Source organism: Embiotoca jacksoni, unplaced genomic scaffold, assembly GCF_022577435.1.
Source record: "Embiotoca jacksoni isolate LCO1_2020_lvr unplaced genomic scaffold, fEmbJac1.0.p SCAF_62, whole genome shotgun sequence".
Lineage (NCBI taxonomy): Eukaryota > Metazoa > Chordata > Actinopteri > Embiotocidae > Embiotoca > Embiotoca jacksoni.
Window position 1 is genome coordinate 311,296 of NW_027185417.1, and position 18,024 is coordinate 329,319.

General features: G+C 41.7%; 1 protein-coding gene and 1 long non-coding RNA gene across 2 annotated transcripts; one reads left to right on the forward strand and one right to left on the reverse strand.

Annotated features, from left to right (window-relative positions):
• Positions 1 to 878: 878 nt before the first annotated feature.
• Positions 879 to 17,231, reverse strand: LOC138213643 (dachshund homolog 2-like). The gene is made up of 12 exons (XM_069174878.1): positions 16,605 to 17,231; positions 10,869 to 10,978; positions 6,958 to 7,083; positions 6,675 to 6,791; positions 6,411 to 6,565; positions 6,031 to 6,172; positions 5,759 to 5,803; positions 4,346 to 4,503; positions 4,095 to 4,242; positions 3,712 to 3,837; positions 3,479 to 3,538; positions 879 to 2,786 (listed from the first exon to the last, which is right to left on the reverse strand). Exons 1-12 carry the CDS (start codon positions 17,120 to 17,122, stop codon positions 2,749 to 2,751), a joined length of 1,743 nt encoding a protein of 580 aa, XP_069030979.1. The 5' UTR covers positions 17,123 to 17,231; the 3' UTR covers positions 879 to 2,748.
• On the forward strand, positions 7,035 to 11,295 carry LOC138213644 (uncharacterized). The gene is made up of 3 exons (XR_011179542.1): positions 7,035 to 7,101; positions 10,882 to 11,025; positions 11,215 to 11,295. It is a non-coding gene; the product is annotated as an uncharacterized lncRNA (long non-coding RNA).
• Positions 17,232 to 18,024: the final 793 nt, after the last annotated feature.

Consider the following 18,024-nt stretch of genomic DNA (forward strand, 5'->3'; position numbering starts at 1 on the left):
GTAAGCGTGTCGTGAGCGACCAATGAGCAGAACTGACCGACGAGAACAAAGAAGGAACGTTACATCCTGAAAACTAGAGTTTGTGTTTACAGTGTTTCTTTTTAAGTCTTGTTTTTCTCATTGAAATCCTTCACCCGGATCTCAAACTGAGGTCTCACCTGGACCAGGTCCTGAACCCGGAGCTGGGCCCGGATTCTGCTGGAACAGTCGACTGTGAACCCTGATTGAGAGAAGGCTTGAGACTGGACGATGGCTGGAGTTGGACCGGTGAAGGTTCTGGTTTCAGCGGTGCGTCGTAGACACCACTTCCATCTGTGCACTCGTCGGCTCGGTCGATGATGTCGTTGGCAGGTGGTTCCAGGAAGTGAGGTTCACGTTTGGTCAGCGTTTATATTCTCGTGGTGACGCATGATGTGTTTATTATCCGTGTCTGACGGTAATCTGAGTGTCCAGACTGCTTCAGGAAGGAAAAGGAGGACGTTGAGACTGAGTATATTAATGATCCGTGTCTTGGGTTTCAGGTTAAAATGTTAAACTCACTTTTTTTTTTATTTGTGAACAAAGTCAAATCTTTACAGACACATTTAAAGTGATCAATATCTTCTCAGAGCAGATTAAAGTAATTAGCCACAGGAACCAACCACAGGGGAGGTCTCGGGTCACGTGACTCAAGACTTGTAGCGCAAATTACCCAATTAGGCTGCAGGAGAAAGATGTGTGATTGGTCACCAGCCAGTTCATTATTCTGATTGGAAACATTACGATGAGTAATTCAAGAAAAAAAAAAAATATTCATCTGTTATTTAATAATGTAACATTTGAATTTGATGACAGGTTTGTCCCCCCCTCCCCCGCCCCAACCAACCAACCCACTTCCCCGACCTTGTCCACCCATTGCCCCAACTGCAAAACGATAAAGTTGTTTAGGAGCCTTCTAGACCAGACAGATAATCAGTAATCAGTCAATTATGTCAGCATCTTCCTGCTGGAGATAGACTTTTTTTTTTTTTTTTTTTAATGATGTTTATGTGAAACACAAGAAGAATCCCAAAGACTTAAATGACTTAGAGACTTCTGGTCCTTTATAGAACAAGGTTCCAGGTCTTCCTGCAGCTGATGGAAACGAATTATCAACAAACTCAAGGCTGAATCGATCATCTTCATTCGTGATTCGTTATCATTTCCGTATTTACACATTCAAACATGAAAAAAAATCTATAATAATAATAATAATAATAATAATGAAACTGTACAGTTTGATGAGCTGTAAAACCAAAACAAATCGGAAAGATTAACTGCGCCCTGTTAATGTTCAGAGCTCGTTAACAATGTGCTGTTGCTCAGGGTGATGTCACTCCTGAGGGAGGGGCGTGTTCTCAGGGTGATGTCACTCCTGAGGGGCGTGTCCTCAGGGTGACATTACTTTAAAGGTTCAGAACTCGTTAAGCAAATTGTTTTCCTTCTGACTGTGCCCAACCTGTGATGTCATACTGCACTAAAGTACACGGTGACATCACTTCTGGGATCTGAGAATCTGAGAAAAGTACTACTACATGTAGTAATAGTACATGTTACATTTAATAATAGTGCTACTTTGAGTTTTACTGAATGAAGTAACAGTACCATCGGAGAGTAGTAGTAGTGTCAGTTTTACACAATGTAATTACAGTACTACGATATGTTCTAATAGTACTACAAGATGTAGTAACAGCACTATTACGTGTAGTAATAGTAGTACTTTTAGTGAATGAAGTAACAGTACCATCGGAGAGTAGTAGTAGTGTCAGTTTTACAGAATGTACTTACAGTACTACGATATGTTCTAATAGTACTACAAGATGTAGTAACAGTACGATTACATGTAGTAATAGTAGTACTTTTAGTGAATGAAGTAACAGTACTTGGACATGTATTATCAGTTTTACAGCATGTAGTATCAGTAGTACTGCCCTGTAGTATCAGAAGTAGTACTACAATTAGTAACAGTGCTCCTGCATGCAGTATTAGTACTACTACATGCAGTTTGAGTTTTACTGCATATAATAATAGTATCAGTAATATGACTTTTATCAGTTCAAACTAACAAATACTAAATCAAGTTTTGCAGTAAAGAAACAGTAAAATACGCATTACACATTTATAAAAAAAAAAAAAAAGAGTTTACGGTGTGGCTCCGCCCCCTACAGGTAGGAGCGAGCGACACTTTTTTTTTTGTTCTAGTTCAGTTTTTGACTGTTTTTAACGCAGTCCACAGCTACTGGGAGCAGATCCAGCAGATCAACAGCCAATGGCTCTGGACCTGTCGCGACCTTTGACCCCCTCACAAGGCCACATGCTCCATGTTCTTCCAACTGATGACATCGCAGATAGTCACGTGACGGTGAGACTTAACTCCTTCCCCCCTTCATGCCGTCCACCTTTTGTTTGCACAGCCTCTATTGTCTCTTTATTATTAAGACCATAATCAATAGTAACAATATCCATAACGGTCCCTTAAAAACAGACTGAGAGGTGGCTGATGGGAGTTTGAGTCTTTAGTTACTCTTTTATCTTCGTTTAAGTCTTCGCTGTCTGTTTTTTCTTTTTCAGGAGGTTCAGTCCTTCAATCTCTCCGTCTTCTTCATCTCTTCCTCTTCATCATCCGTCCTCCTCCTCATCCTCCCACCTCCTCTTCCTGCCTCATCCTCCTCTTCATCCGTCCTCATCTTCATCCAACCGTCTTGGAGTGAGAAACAGGTGTGTTGTCTCTCAGAAGAGGAGTGGAGGTTTGGTGAACGCTCTGTTCTCTGCAGACAAAAACAAAAACTTAGATGTTTTGAAACCTGATGATTAAAATGTTTGTTATACTTTAAAAAAAAAAAAAAAAAAAAACAGCCTGTCAGAATTCTCTGAAGTCCAAAAAAACATTGCTCAGTTAAAATATAAACCAGGAAATAAAACCGCTAATTATTTCTCACGTATGAGAAGGTGCAACTACAGAATCATTTTTCTTTAATAATAATACAAAAACAAGGACTCGAGGGATTAATTTACCACTAAATTGAAGCTGATACAATCATTTCTCAAAAGCTGGAATTATTACATTTTTGTAAGAAAAGCGACATTATAAATAAAATAGCTGCAGATTATTTTCAACTAATCATTTTTCAGCTGTACTTGTATTAACGGTTTATTTTAATTCGTATTTTATTTCTGTGTAAAAATGTAATGATTGAAAGTAACTGCAGCAGTCGGACACTGACGACGCATCCGAGTGTCTGCTGTGATGAATGAGTGTTATTTAGGGGTCCGGCTGGAGGAAACCCGGTTTGGAAGTATTTAGTTCTGCCGTTCGGTCTGTGATTGTTTCCACGATTCAATTTCACAGTCGACAAACACTTCCTGTGGTTTCATATCTTATTTTTGTGTGTGTGTGTGTGTGTGTGTTTCTGACTGACTGATTTACTGTCTCTGAGATTCAGATGATGCTGCTTGTTACCGTGAGCTGCAGAGTTTTCCTGCTGTTTGTTCTCCAGTTCGCTCTCCGGAGTCACTGCATCTGAAAACCACAAGAAAAAAAGCGTGAGCACGACGGGAACGACGTTAAGCATCGCCGTGTTGGAGCCACGCTGAGATCTACAAGTTTTTGTTTGTAATTTCTGGTTTTAGTTGATGATGAAAACGGAGACAATAAGAGACAGAAATGAAAGGAGGTGCGTTGCATTTGTTCACCTGTGAAGGAGTCGGAGTGTTTGAGAGCTCGCTCCACCTGCTCTCTCCTCCTCGACTCAAAGTCCAGCGCCTCCTGCAGCTTCCTCTTCGCCTTCTTCTCCTTCTTCAGCCTCCTCTGGACAGACGCTGACACAGGACAGACAGGACAGACAGACAGGATAAACAGGATAAACAGGAGTGACTGACTACCTGCTGTACACTGACAGTTTTATTGGTCTTTGATCTGTCTCACCTCTGACCTGTCTCTTACCTGTCCCACCTCTGACCTGTCTCACCTCTGGTCTCTTACCTGTCCCACCTCTGACCTGTCTCACCTCTGGTCTCTTACCTGTCCCACCTCTGGTCTATGGCCTGTCTCACCTCTGGTGTCTGACCTGTCTCACCTCTGCTCTGTAGTTCGGAGCTCAGTTGTCTCTGCAGTGTTTGCCGGGTGTCTCTCTCTCTCTCCAGCTCCAGTTTTAACTCTTTCCTCTCCAGCTGGTTGTGTTTGTCGTGCGAGCGCGCGCTCTCCACCGCCACCTTCAGGAGACCCTGAAACACACACACACACACACACACACACTCAGGTAACGTCTGTGATTGTCTCTACGTCGCCGTCTCTCCCAGAACGCGTGTTTTACTTTCTCTCCGTCACCTGTATGTTGGTCAGCAGCGTCTCCATGGACGACAGACCCTCAGCCAGCAGGAACGGAGCGAAGGCGCTGTGGGCGTGGTTGATGGACAGCGGCTGTGAGGTGAGAGCCAGCTGCTCATAGGTCGGTTTGAGGAGGGGGAGGGGCATCAGGCTGTAATCTACAGGAGTGAAGACACACAGGTGAAACAAAACAAAACGGACAATGGAAAATCTGTGTGTGTGTGTGTGTGTGTGTGTGTGTGTGTGTGTGTGTGTGTGTGTGTGTGTGTGTGTAGCTCTGTCATTATGAGAACCAGTGTAAGTGTTAAAACTTGGTAGTGAGGACAGTTTTGCAGACTGGTGACATTTGGTCTGTTCTTGGGCATTATGCTCATTAATGTCAGCCAGTCCTCACAAGTATACAAACATACAGCATAAAACACATTATTTGTGTCCGGATGCTCAGCTCTTTTGTTTGTATTATTTATTTATTTCCTCCCATCTACCGGACAAAAACCTGGAAGATAAAACTCTGGAAATCTGCTTTTCTGGAAGTGTCGACGTGACGTAAATATCCAGATTATGATCGTGTCCGTTAACATCAAATCCTGATTTTACAATCCTGGATTATTCTATCTGGAGCAGGGCGGCAACTGATGTTTATTTTCTTTCAATTTAATGTGACTTTAATTCATTAGTTGTTTAGTTTGTACAGTTGAATTTTGCTTTTACAAGAGATACAGAAACAAAAATATGAACGTTTGAGAAACCAGAAAACATATTTTTTTTCTGTCTATTGAATAATTGATTAATTAACTTTGCCTTATTATCTCCACATTGACATCTCTACATTACTGTCTCCGCATTAATGTCTCTACCTCGTTGTCTTGAAGGTTTCCATCCCTACATAATAATTTCTTTATTATCGTGTCTACTTTGTGTCTACATCATCTTTTTTTTGTCTCTACTTTATCACCTGTGCTAAAGCGATGGCTTCTTGCTGTGACTAAAACCAGGAAAGGACTCTGACTCCAGATCCAGGATTTAGGTCGATCTTGGTAACACCAACTAAATTTTACAGAAATCTTTGAGGAGGTGAAAGAAATAAAGTGGTTAAAAAAAACCAACCTCAAATCCTACTTACGAACAGGCCTCTTAAATGAACCTTCAACCGGTTTTTATTTATTTTGTAAAAAAAACAACATAAACTGCTGGACGTTAGAAACAGAAAGAAAGAGGAGAGACGGAGGAGAAGGAGGAGGAGGAGGAGGAGACAAAATGTTTGTGTGTTGTTATAAATAAAATATCAGAAGTACTGGTGTCCGTATCCAAACGCCTCCAGGCACGTTACCGTTCATGTGCCATCTGCTCCGTCCTCAAACACACACACACACACACACACACACACACACACACACACACACACACTCTTACCTTTTTCTGTCGACATCTTTTTAATGCCGTTTTCTGGCTCGCCATCTGTGGAGTGAACGCACACTTTGAGATTAGATTTGAACATTGATGACAATGACAATTGATGCCAACGGTAGCATGTGATCTACTGTGTGTGTGTGTGTGTGTGTGTGTGTGTGTGTGTGTGTGTGTGTGTGTGTGTTCTTGTATAACTAATGTTGTGGGGACATCACGTGAATCATCTTCACAGTTTCAGTGACATGTTTTTGTTTTTTGTGTTTGTGCACGCTGACCCAGCTCCGGAGGAGGAGGCGATGACGAGGAAGAAGAAGAAGAAGCTCTGGAAGGTGATTGGCTGGTTGGTTCCTGGGGGCGGAGCTCATCGTCACTGGGGCAGGGGGAGGGGCAGGGGGAGGGACTTCCTGTCGGAGACTCCTGGACAGGAAGGAGGGAATTATCACGGTTCGCAGCAGCACTGTTAGCGTTGCTGTAATTAACCACAGAACTGTTAGTGTTTGCGTTTTTAGTGTTAGCACTTTTTAGCTGGCATCGACAGTGTTATCATTAAAAATCATGACCGTGGCGAGATTAGGAATTAGAAATGTTAGCCACAGCACCGTTAGTTGTCACGCTGTCATCGCCAGCTCCGTTGGCGTTTGTTCTGCCGGCTTACCTTGCTCTCTTTTGTTTGGGCCCGCGACACAGCGGCCATGTTTGCCAAACTGCTCAGCTGACTCATCTGGTTCATCGCCATGGCAACGCTGGCCGGAGGCAAGCCCACGGGGAGGAGAGGGTGGGGCATGACCATAAAAGGAAGGTCCGACAGACCTGAGGAGGAGGAGGAGATGGAAGAGATGGAGGAGTGAGTATAAAACACGTGCTGCGACGCCAAACTAACGATGACCAGTTATCCAATCAGAGGACAGCTGGGACTCACGGTTGGCCAATAGGGAGCCGTGCTGCTGCAGAGTGTTGAGGTGGAGAGAGGCTGAACTGACCGAGGAGCGAGGAGAGAGGAGGTGCTGCTCCTTCTCCCAGGACCCGTCACTGCCTCCTGCCAAGGAGACAGGGAGGAGAACGCAGGAGACGAGGAGACAAACGGAGGAGACGAGGACAAAACGGACAGATAAAGGAGACAAACGTGAGGACGTGCTGGAAGTAGAAAGTTACAAATGAGTTTTTGGCGTCGAAGACCAAAAGAGACCAAAAGGGAGTCGAACCCGTGTCGTCGTTCTCCGACTCCGCTCCGCTGGGGTGTCGCTGCTGATCCCTGTTGCCGTGGAAACCCATCATCATCCTCATCTTCTGCAGCTTCAGCGCCTCGGCCATCGCCACCGCCGTCAGACCTGCGGAGATGAACAACGGTGAAAAGTATGAGTGTGTGTGTGTGTGTGTGTGTGTGTGTGTGTGTGTGTGTGTGTGTGTGTGTGTGTGTGTGTTGGAGGGGGGCGGAGATGTTCCAAATGTTTTGAGGAAGTTGCTGACTGATCAATAATTAATAACTCCGGCAGCCTGAAAGTCTCCAGCGACCGTCGGTGTCTCTCGACCACCTCTCTCTCCCCGCAGCCACTTGGCCCAGTTAATTGGCTCCTCTAATTAATTCGATTAGTATTAACGAGGGACCGCTGCTAACGAGCGGACAGCACCCCTCCCCCCCCCCACCCTCCCCGCGGCTCGTTAAAAAAAAAAAAAAAAACTCCAGATGAAGAAAAACACAAAGAAAGTTTTGATCTTTTTTTTTTTTTTGTTTCCCTGCAGCAGATTCTGATTTTTATTTCAGCTCGCGAAACTGGAACGTTTAATGTCAGGAGACCGTGAAACCGGCCTCACGTCAGTTCGTAGATAAATCCGGGATGCGCTTAGCATAGCTTAGCACAAAGACTGGAAGCAGGTGGAAAGAGTTGCAACAGGGTGGCCGCTTGAGTCAGCTGGGAAGAATTTGAGGGGACGGACAATTCATTTAGTCATTCACATAATTAAGGTGTATTTTCTGTGCTTGTGAACCTCATCTCTGTCCATTATTGGACCATCTAACCCCAAATTCTTTGGGGTCTCGATTACGTGATGCACATCGTTGTGTCGCCTCCACTTTTTTTCCACGTCTCTGTCATGATGGTGACACGTATCATCTTGGAATTTCTTCAAATCATTCACTTGGACTTCGTGGATAAAACTCGCATGCTTAATGATGATAATATTTCACACAAATGTCTCAATACATAAAATAATGAAGTGATAAACATATATCTGTACCTGTTTTGTTTTTGTTTTTTTTGCACTGTGAGAGAGAAGCTGCAACCGGAGTCAAATTCCTCGTATCTGTAAACATACCTGGCCAAAAAGTCTGGTTCTGGTTCTGGTTCTGAACTTTGTGTTCTGTCAGAATTGGCCCACGAGATGTGAACTGTGAAAGAACGACCTCAACACGGCTAAATTACTTCTTCTTTTTTTTTTTTTTTTGGAGGGGGGGTGGGGGGGGTAATTTGAAGGTAATTTAATCTGGAATTTAATTAGACTTTTTTTTGTATATTAACAGACCCGACTGGAGTTTCCCTCTTTATTATTATGTTCCCATCCCGCACATCAAACAGCAGACTTCTAAAATATATAAAGATATGTTTCATGTCTGTGAATTATTTTCTCAAACCACAGAGTCTATTACGGAAAGCTTTCAGGTGGTGAAACCCCAAAACAGGAAACGCAACGCTGAGATGCACCCCGGTGACTTCATAATAAACACAAATAAAAAGACGCGGGCAGAAATAAACGCGTGTCAGTTTGATGAATTCATCTTGTTTACGGTCAAAATTGTCTCTACTGAGGAAACAGGAAGTGGAACGTTGAAAACTGGTCTGCATGTGTAATTTACACTTTGCTGACTGAAGTTACGCACAACACAACACAACACAACACAACACAACACAACACAACACAACACAACACAACAACACAGTTTGTATGAAGGTTTAAAGATCAATGAATGTATTTTCTTCCTCCACCGCAAGACAACGAGACTTTATCCTCAGTTTATACTCAACCTTTACAACATTTTAATTAACTCTGTGTGTGTGTGTGTGTGTGTGTGTGTGTGTGTGTGCGTGCGCGTGCACGTGCACAAAGCTAATCATTTTCTTATTCGTTTGATCTCTCCGTCTCTGACCTCGGTCAAAAGAAATGTGGCAGTTGGAGTATTTTTTAATAAAAGCCGAAGTGTGTGTGTGTGTGTGTGTGTGTGTGTGTGTGTGTGTGTGTGTGTGTGTGTGTGTTTTCATTAAGCTGTCAGGTCTGTCAGCGAGGTGACGGAGGTGAAAGGTTCGGTATGTGCTTCGTCCTCTCCGTGGCCAGCGGAGCGTCTCTGCTGGATTAAAAGTCTCCGCCGGACAGAAACATTAAAGACTTCAGTGTTCTGCTTCGTTTTCATCGTTCGACCGTCCGACTTCAGCCAGGTAGCGAGATGACAGCCCATAAACTCTTCCAGTGTTTCAGTGAACATCTCTACGAACCATCTGTCTACTTTAAAAGAGTCCCAAAATGATAAATGTCCTTTTTATCTGCAGTGAAACCAACGTTGATGGTTAAAGAGGACATTGTGATGCATGTTTATTCTGTAGCTCTGCCAACAGATCTCTACAGGATTTACACTTAAAGTCCCCCCCCCCTCCCCCTCCCCCACCTCCCCTCCCCATGAGCCCTCTCTGCTCTGATTGGTCAGCTTCAGATGTTACGAAGAAGCAAACAAGTTGTTGAATTTCACTTATTTATTTATTTAGTCTTTCTTTACTTAAAACGTTGACCTCTGAAATACATCTGCACGCGTTTAAAACCTGAATCTGAAATTTTGGATCCGGATGACGGCAAAAAAAAAAAAAAAGACTCGACCCTAGCGACGGTTTTAGCGACAACTTTTGCAGTGTCAGCAATGACTTCAGCAACGACGTTGGCAGCAACATTGACAACAACCTTACTAACAACCTCAGCAGTAAGCTTAGCAATAATGTTTGAAACAGAATTAATAACAACAACTTTATAACGTTCGTAACAACCTCGGCCACAACCTTAACAACGGCTTCCGCAATAACCTCAGCCTCAAAGGCTACCATGGGATGGATGAATCAGTTTTTATTTTAACAATCCATAATTTGTTTAATTATTATTTTTTTTTAACTCATGAAACTAATAATCGCTTGTTATTTCTGCTGCCACCTGAAGAGCTCATCCTGAAGCTGCTTTTTGACCCTGAATTCTGCCTGTCAGGCATTTCTGCCTGTTCATTTAGTGAAGAAACAAAACGATTATATATATATATATATATATATATTTAATCCGGCAGTTTCCTCTCATCTCTGTGTGAATCCCACCGTGTTACTGTACACTCGGTGTGATTAGAGCTATAATTAGCATGCTTAATTAGCAGATGTCAAAATGACTGACAGATTGGAGTCTCACCCGAAGCACTCCTTTTGTGTGTGTGTGTGTGTGTGTGTGTGTGTGTGTGTGTGTGTGTGTTTTATTTCATCTTCTAAAAAGCATTAAAGAAAAGCTGCTTAAGAAGATGATATAAGCGTGTGTGAGTTTTTCTTCTTCGAGCTGGAGTCCCAGTCGGTGTTTCCGTCCACCGGTTTTCACGCACTTTTACGATTTGAGAGGAAACGCCAGAAAAAACATTATTGTGACGCGTAAACAATGCGAAACATGTTTTATTTTATATTTTTTAACGCTTTGCAGAAAAAGTACCGAATGGCATTGACAAAGGAAGAAGTCTCATATCTGGAGCTCAAAATTATGAAAATAATCTGATAGCATCCCGTGTGTGTAATTTTCCTCACGCATGAATTATTGTCACGATGTACGTTTGTTTGTTTATTTCTTCACAGCGTGTTATTCCAGGAGCTTCATGGAAATTTAGACCCGATGCTGTTTGTAAAGTGAATCAGTTTGTTTTATTTGTGACATCAAGGACGAATGAATCATCAGTAAATATTTTAAACGGCCTACGTTAAAGGGTTTCGCATCTGGTTTTATATCCATTCATATCCTGTATGTTGTCAGAGGTGAAGATCTGTAAAAAAAAAAAAAATACTCCTAAATTGAATACATTATTTGACTAAATTTGAACATTTGTTTCGCTCACCTGTTTGAGACAGCAGGGCGGGGCTTAGCAGACTGTGTGGGAGGAGCCTGGAGCCGTCAGTCATGGTGGCCACACCCAGAGTTCTCTTTGGAGGACGACCTGGTCGAGAGCTGAGAGAAGGAGACCATTAAACACACAGCGGGACGCTCCTTTAAAGGTACCTACTGACCTCCTTAAAAGACGGAGGAGGAAACGCTCGGAGGGGATTCCACCTTAAATAACACACTCCACTGAATAATTCATGAGAAGTGGCCTTTCCTCTACTCGGCTCACTTTTAATATTCCAGGTTAATCTCATACTTTTAACGGCATGAATTAATCTATTTCATGTTTCTCTCTCCTGAAGGCCTTTCGGTGTCAGTGTTGATCGTCCCCGGGGAAGACTTTAAGAGACGCACTGGTCGATTCACACAGAGAGACAGAAAGGACGAGTCTGAAGGTATGAAAGCATGTTGAATTTTAAGTAAACTGAAAACGAAGAAAACATTTAGTTTATATTTAACAGTAAAACATGAAAAACTGAAATAAACTGACATGATTATACAATATTATTACATTCATATCGAACACCAACTCACATCATAATAAATACAACAATGAGTGGTGAAATAAATCAGAGAAAGCATGAATTTACTTATTACATTTTTCGGTTAAAAAATGACTTAAAAATGCATTTTTAAAAACTGAAAAAAAACAAGAGGTCTATTTGTGATTCTTTATATTTATTTTGTCAGAAATGTATAAATTCACGTGTGTGACATCACTGATGATGTCACACAATATTAATTGTGATTACTTTAAATGCGTTCAAGAGGCCCTGTGTGCCGTGTTGCCATGGTTACCACACCTGCCAAAACCTGCCATTTCAGCTGTTTACAAACACACTTGTGTTGGTTTTACTATCTTCTTGAGGACCCTGGTCGATGTGATACGTTCCCAGGACAACCTGAACCTGAACCCTCAAACAGGTTTAAAACTCACTCTGGACCTCACAAAGACAGACAAACGGCAGAGCACACGCACACATATGCACACACATTGACAGTCCTGGGGGGGGGGTACGCACAGGTCAGTGTTTGATTGACAGGTCCGAGACAACCCGCCCACACACACAGTAAATTAAATTCCTCAGGACAGTGTGTGTGTGTGTGTGTGTGTGTGTGTGTGTGTGTGTGTGTGTGTGTGTGTGTGTGTGTTAGGGGGTTTCGACACTTAATTAAACTGGGACAAGATGTCTTTTCTTCTGCGCACACACTCTGAACCCAGTTCAACCCAGTGAGACCAGTTCAGCTCCGTCTGAAACTTCAGAACCAACAACATGTGGAAAAAAAGTTTTTGTGGTCCGTTTGTTCACCCTTCACACTTTTACCACTTCAAAGTGTCCAATCAGAAGAGGACTCTCGCTTGTTGTGTTTGACTGTTGACTATATTTTGTATTTTTTTGTTTGATATAGTTCGTGGCCGAGTATTTATCCTCGTGTCGGCGCTTTTGTCGTGTCTGTAGAGAAGCTGCATTCGTCTTGTTGCTTTGAGGACATTATTACAATATAACACACACACACACACACACACACACACACACACACACACACACACACACACACACACACACACACACAGTCACAGTCACAGATCATGACCTGAGGCGGTGTGTGTGTGTGTGTGTGTGTGTGTGTGTGTGTGTGTGTGTGTGTGTGTGTGTGTGTGTGTGTGTGTGTGTTTGTGTGTGTGTGATCTCTTGCTATGAAGGTCGACCACACACACCCATAAATTATGAAGTCAATATGTTTCCGCTGACAGCAGCTGATTTACTGCAGAGCATCACTGACACACAGCTGAGTGTGTGTTAGAAGTTCTATTTCTGTGAGGACCACTTCTTCAGAGGTCCGTGTGAAGCTTCAGGACTTGAAAGGTTATGTTATGATATCACATTACATCAGACGCTATGTTACCTAATGAAAAGTTATTTGTTTCATTTCAATCAGCGCACGGCTGCTAAAAACAACGATTTAAAACAAAAAGTATTTTAATGCTTGTTCAAACAACAACGTACAACGTGCAACAACAAACGCACACACACACACACACACACACACACACACACACACACACACAGAGTTTCCTTCATCAGTTTAATAAGAATCAGGAGATTAAAGATGATTAACACAAACAGCCTGTTCACATTAAAGCTGTGATTTCCTCACTGTCAGTCCTAATTTAACACTTGTCACACACACGACACACACACAGACGCACACACACACACACACACACACACACACACACACACACACACACACAGATGCACACGCAGCCACTCTGTTAATTCTTTAATTAGTTGAGGCTCATTTACATAATTTGATCATAAGGAAAAAAACATTTTGATCCACATTCAGCACTAATCTACCTACATGTGACTAAACACACTTAATGCAAACACACACACACACACGCGCAAAGATAATACACACCTGGAGGCAACACAAACATTAATTTCAACCGACATGAAGATTGTGTGTGTTTCTGTGAACACGTCTTTAAATTCTTGTGTGGACGGATTTCTGTTTATTTCTGAACTGTGAGGACATTTTTGAACTGTGAGGACATTTCTCATTTCTTAAGACATTTCTGCTGTTCTTCAAAGGGTTGTCTGAGCGTTGAGAGAGGATAGACTCCGGTTTGGGTAAAGTTGGGTTTGTGTCTGACCTGACTGGTCTGATAACGTCAGAAACGTCGTCCCCACACTGTGTCTCTGTCCTCTGTAACTTTGTGAGACCATTTAAAGCGCTCAGCAGGGTAGAGGTGACAGAAGAGAGCTGATGTGGCCGGACGGCATGTCATAACATTACGTTTATAATTCTTAAAGGAGACACAGGATGGTCGACGTCAACATGATTTCCAGGTTAAAGCTCTTGTCGTTCGGGTGAAAGTAGACGACAGCACTGACACACAAATTAAATCGACATTCTCAAACCAACCAAACTGCAAACAATTAAAAACAGGAACTAGACAAACAACAAACACATCTTAAAATGTGAAAATTTCTCTGCGACAAATTTCCTTCCAAACTCCAAAGTAAGAAGAAATAATAGGTCAGAGGGGGAAACGTAAAAAGACAAATCCGCAGAGAGGAGGTCGTTCATTTATAGCTTGAAAATGTAAAAGAAACGCCGACACCTCTTTGGTTTGCAGAGTCTTATTTTAACTTTGACCACGTAATACACAGACTCCTGACATCATAACAGGATATAAATGACATCAAATCACAAAATGCGTCATGTGTCCCTTTAAGCTTTACAGCAAAGGACCTGGGAAGGCATCGTGTCAACGATGGTCCTCACAAAGACAGAAAGACCAACACGTGTGTGAGTGTGTGCTTCAGGCGTCCCTGCTGGCAACATAGTTGTCCATATGGCGCACGAACACACACACACACACACACACACACACACACACACACACACACACACACACACACACACACACAATTATTGGAATTATTATTATTATTATTTAATATATTTAATATTTTCTGTCTGTCTTACAAATTTGATTATTTCCTGTTCCATATTATGAAGATTAAGCATCATTAAGTGAACAGCAGATCTGTAGAAACAACTGTTTGAATAATCAGTTCATATTTTTGTCATATTTTGATCGAACCTCCCTCCATCTTCCGCAAACTGGAATGATCCTTTAAAGCTTCTGCAGCAGCATCCTGCAGGGTGGAGGATGTGATCAGAAACTCTGCAGCCATTACTGGATTCATTGACTATTATATTAAAAAGAAAATATTTGTTCAATTTTCAGGCATCTGTTGGATTTCCGCTTTTCGTTGTCAGATATAGTTCATTTAAAATCTTTCGTTTTTAGACGCCCCTTTGAGCTGCAGGAAAAGTTTGCACATTTTCTGTTTCACAGTCCACAGATCGATTAATCGAGAACATAATCTGCAGATTAGTTTCAGCCTTATTGCATCAGATCTTTTACCTGCAGCTGTCGGACGAGATGAGAAGCGACAATAAAACAGCTGCTGAGGAACTGCAGCAAAAATCCCATTTACCTTTGAAAACAGGAGCAAATGTGAAGAAACCAAAGCGGTAAATAAAGATCAGATCACATATTCCAGCTTCTTTATTATCAATTCATCTGCTGATTAGCTTTTATTGATTAATAGTTTGATATAGAACATCCAAAATTTCCACCTTAGTCAAAGTCTTAGTGTCTCGTTTTATCGACTGAGTCTGAAAAAAAAAAAAAAAAAAATCCAAAAATTTTAATTTTACTGCGGCAGAAACAGAAAATCCTCTCAGTCAATGATCAACTCATAATCAGTGAACCGACTTCTGTCAGTTTTCATGCGAATAACTTCCTGAATAAATCAATAAATAAACAGATTCTTAAGACATCGTGAAGTCAAAACTGCTGCAACAAAAAAACAAAAATCTGCCAATGTCATCATTATTCTCACTGTTACAGCAATTAGGCTATCAGATGAAAAATCATCCATAATCCACCATTAGGTTTGTTTTAGATTTATTTTTTTAAGCTTTACAGAGAGATGAAATAATATTTGTTAGTCCTTTTTAATAAATAATCGATCCAAAGAACACTATTGTAAAAGGTGATGAATCGTTTCAGTTTAAAATGACATCGGTTTCATTATTATAGTTTTAGGTTTTATTGAATAAATCAGCACATTAATCAATTAAAGTGGAAGGGATTTCAATATTTTTGGTTAATCTTGTTTTTTTTTTTTACTCTGAATAGATTAAACTGTGACAAATTTCAGGAAAGAAAACAACTGCAGATACATTTAAAACGCTCAGTTTTACATGGAAAACATGTTAAAGGCTGTCGTGATGAATCAAAAAAAATGTTTAGGTCATGTTGGTTCATTAAAAGTCAAACTAATGAAATACTTTTTTTTTTTCTCTGCTGCATTGGTTGGTGTTACACAAACATTTATCACCGACCTGATTATTTGGTTTGTAAAAATATGAATTTTAAGGGGCAGATTTCTTAGATCTGTTTAATATGTTTATTACACTTTACTTTATTCTGAAAGGTCTGCTGCAAACAAAGTCATTATTCAATAAAAACTAACTGGATGTAGGCATGATAGTTTTTCCCACATAGATTTGATATTGAAATTAGTTTTTTTCCTGATCAGATTCAGATTGTTGTATCAATGTTATATTTCCATGTCAAGGGTTCTGTATTGATCCCAGCATCTTCCAGATCATCATGTTGGAAAATGAAATTCAAAGACACTGAACAAAGATCCAAATAGCTGAAAATGTTACTGAGGACTTCTGATTTTCGGTTTTTGTTGTATCAAATCTCAGATTTCCTAGTGTTTTTATTTGAAAAACATCTTACATTTCTTTTTTACAAATTTTTTTTTTACTTAAATCATTAGCCTAAATGCTCTTGTTAAATTGTTGGAGGTATTAACTCGATTAAAATGATCGATTTAGATTTGTTATTTTTTAGTTTTGTGTTGAATTTCTTCAGTTTTTTTTTTTTTTTTTTTTTTTTTTTTTTTTTTTTTTGTATGTCTTTAGAAATAAGTGTTTTCACTTTAGCTCACTTTGTTTTGATTTATGTCAAGAATCAATCGATTAATCAATCACTCATCATTCCCTGTGATAACCGGCTTCAGGCTCCAGGTAAATTAAGATAGGCTATAAACTGATAAAACAGCCGTTATTAAACTTCCGGGTCCCGGCTCACCTGGCATTGGTGCAGTCCCGGTACAGCGTCTCGAAGTCGGCCCTGGTGATGAGTTTGCAGCGGTTCACTCCGGGCTGGATGGCTCCGAGCCCCCGCAGGACGCGCACCTGCTCCACGGTGCAGACCACCGGGCTGATGTCCAGCCGCTTCAGCTTGGTGTAGACGGTGTGCAGGCCGCCCACCAGGTGCTTCAGGAACAGCTCGAACACCTGCGGCAGGCAGATCAGCTCCGCGTCGTTCACCGTGAACGATGCCACCTTCACTCCGTGAACTTCCACCATCCTGCACTCGGTGTGCGGCGAAGCGCCGCCGCCGCCGCCGCCGCCGCCGCCTCCTCCGCCGCTCGTCCCGTTCGCGTTGACTGGAACTCTGCCGCTCCCGCCGCTCAGGAAAGCTCCGGAGAGGCGAGCGACGGGGAGGTGAGGGGAGCTCGCTGGATTGAGGGCACTGTAAAGCGGGTCGGAGGTAAAGAGAGGGTCGGTGGGCGGGGTGGAGGTCCGGATGGAGGAGCCCGCCATGTCAGCGAAGAAAAAGAAATAAAGACCAAGTCAGAGTTGTTCTTTTCTTTTCGTCCTGCTCTCCATCCGCGTCCGTCTCCTCCGCTGCGGCCGCTCGGACTGACTTTCCTCCGCGACTCACTCCGCTCCGACTCGAGCTCTCCGCCTCGCTCTCGCTCAGGCGCACAGGCCTCCCATTGGCTGAAGGAGGCTGCTCGGGGGGCGGGGCTTCTGCGCAGTGAATTTGTATCTGACAGGTGAATGATTGACAGCTGACTTTGGCCATTTCAATTGAATTATTTTTTTGTGTCACAAAAAAAAAAATCCAGTGAAAAGAGATAAAAAAAAAAAAACGACAGCCAATAATAACTGAAGCTGTCTGTTTGGTATAACGGGGATGGATTATCTTATCATTATCTCACCTTATTATTATATTATTATTATATACTATTATACAGGGATGGATTATTCTGCGAAGGAGAATCTGTTTATTTAGTAATTTATTGATCTTTTCTTTTCTATTTAGCCTGTCTTGCTCTTTGTTACCTGTTTCCATCGAGCGCTTTTGTTTCCTTCGGAGGCTTCATTTTTTTCAGTTTCGATAATAAACTGGTATAATTTCAAAATAGGTTAAACAACAGACTGATGGAGCCTCTGCCAGGTTTCACATTAAGAGCCGCGCGTCAAATTAAAAGCATCAAATTAACCTTTACAGAGCAAAGCAGATTAAATGTCAGCAGGAAAACAATCACATTCATATGATATATTTATCAAATACTCCTGAATGCATCACATTCAATCTATTTCGATACTCAATTTGTCTCAGATATTGATCTTCCTGATTCATATAAGTGCCACAGACCCTGGTCCTGATCTGGTATTCATGCTGATACTGTTATTGATCCTACTGTCAATCATGATCC

Excerpts from the sequence above, each read along its gene's own strand:
- LOC138213643 (XM_069174878.1), bottom strand. The coding sequence starts at position 17,122 with ATGGCGGGCTCCTCCATCCGGACCTCCACCCCGCCCACCGACCCTCTC. Across the intron at positions 4,504-5,758 it reads AAAGATGTCGACAGAAAAAG|ATTACAGCCTGATGCCCCTC; the intron begins GTAAGAGTGTGT and ends TCACTCCTGTAG. Across the intron at positions 4,243-4,345 it reads CGCTGCTGACCAACATACAG|GGTCTCCTGAAGGTGGCGGT; the intron begins GTGACGGAGAGA and ends TGTGTGTTTCAG.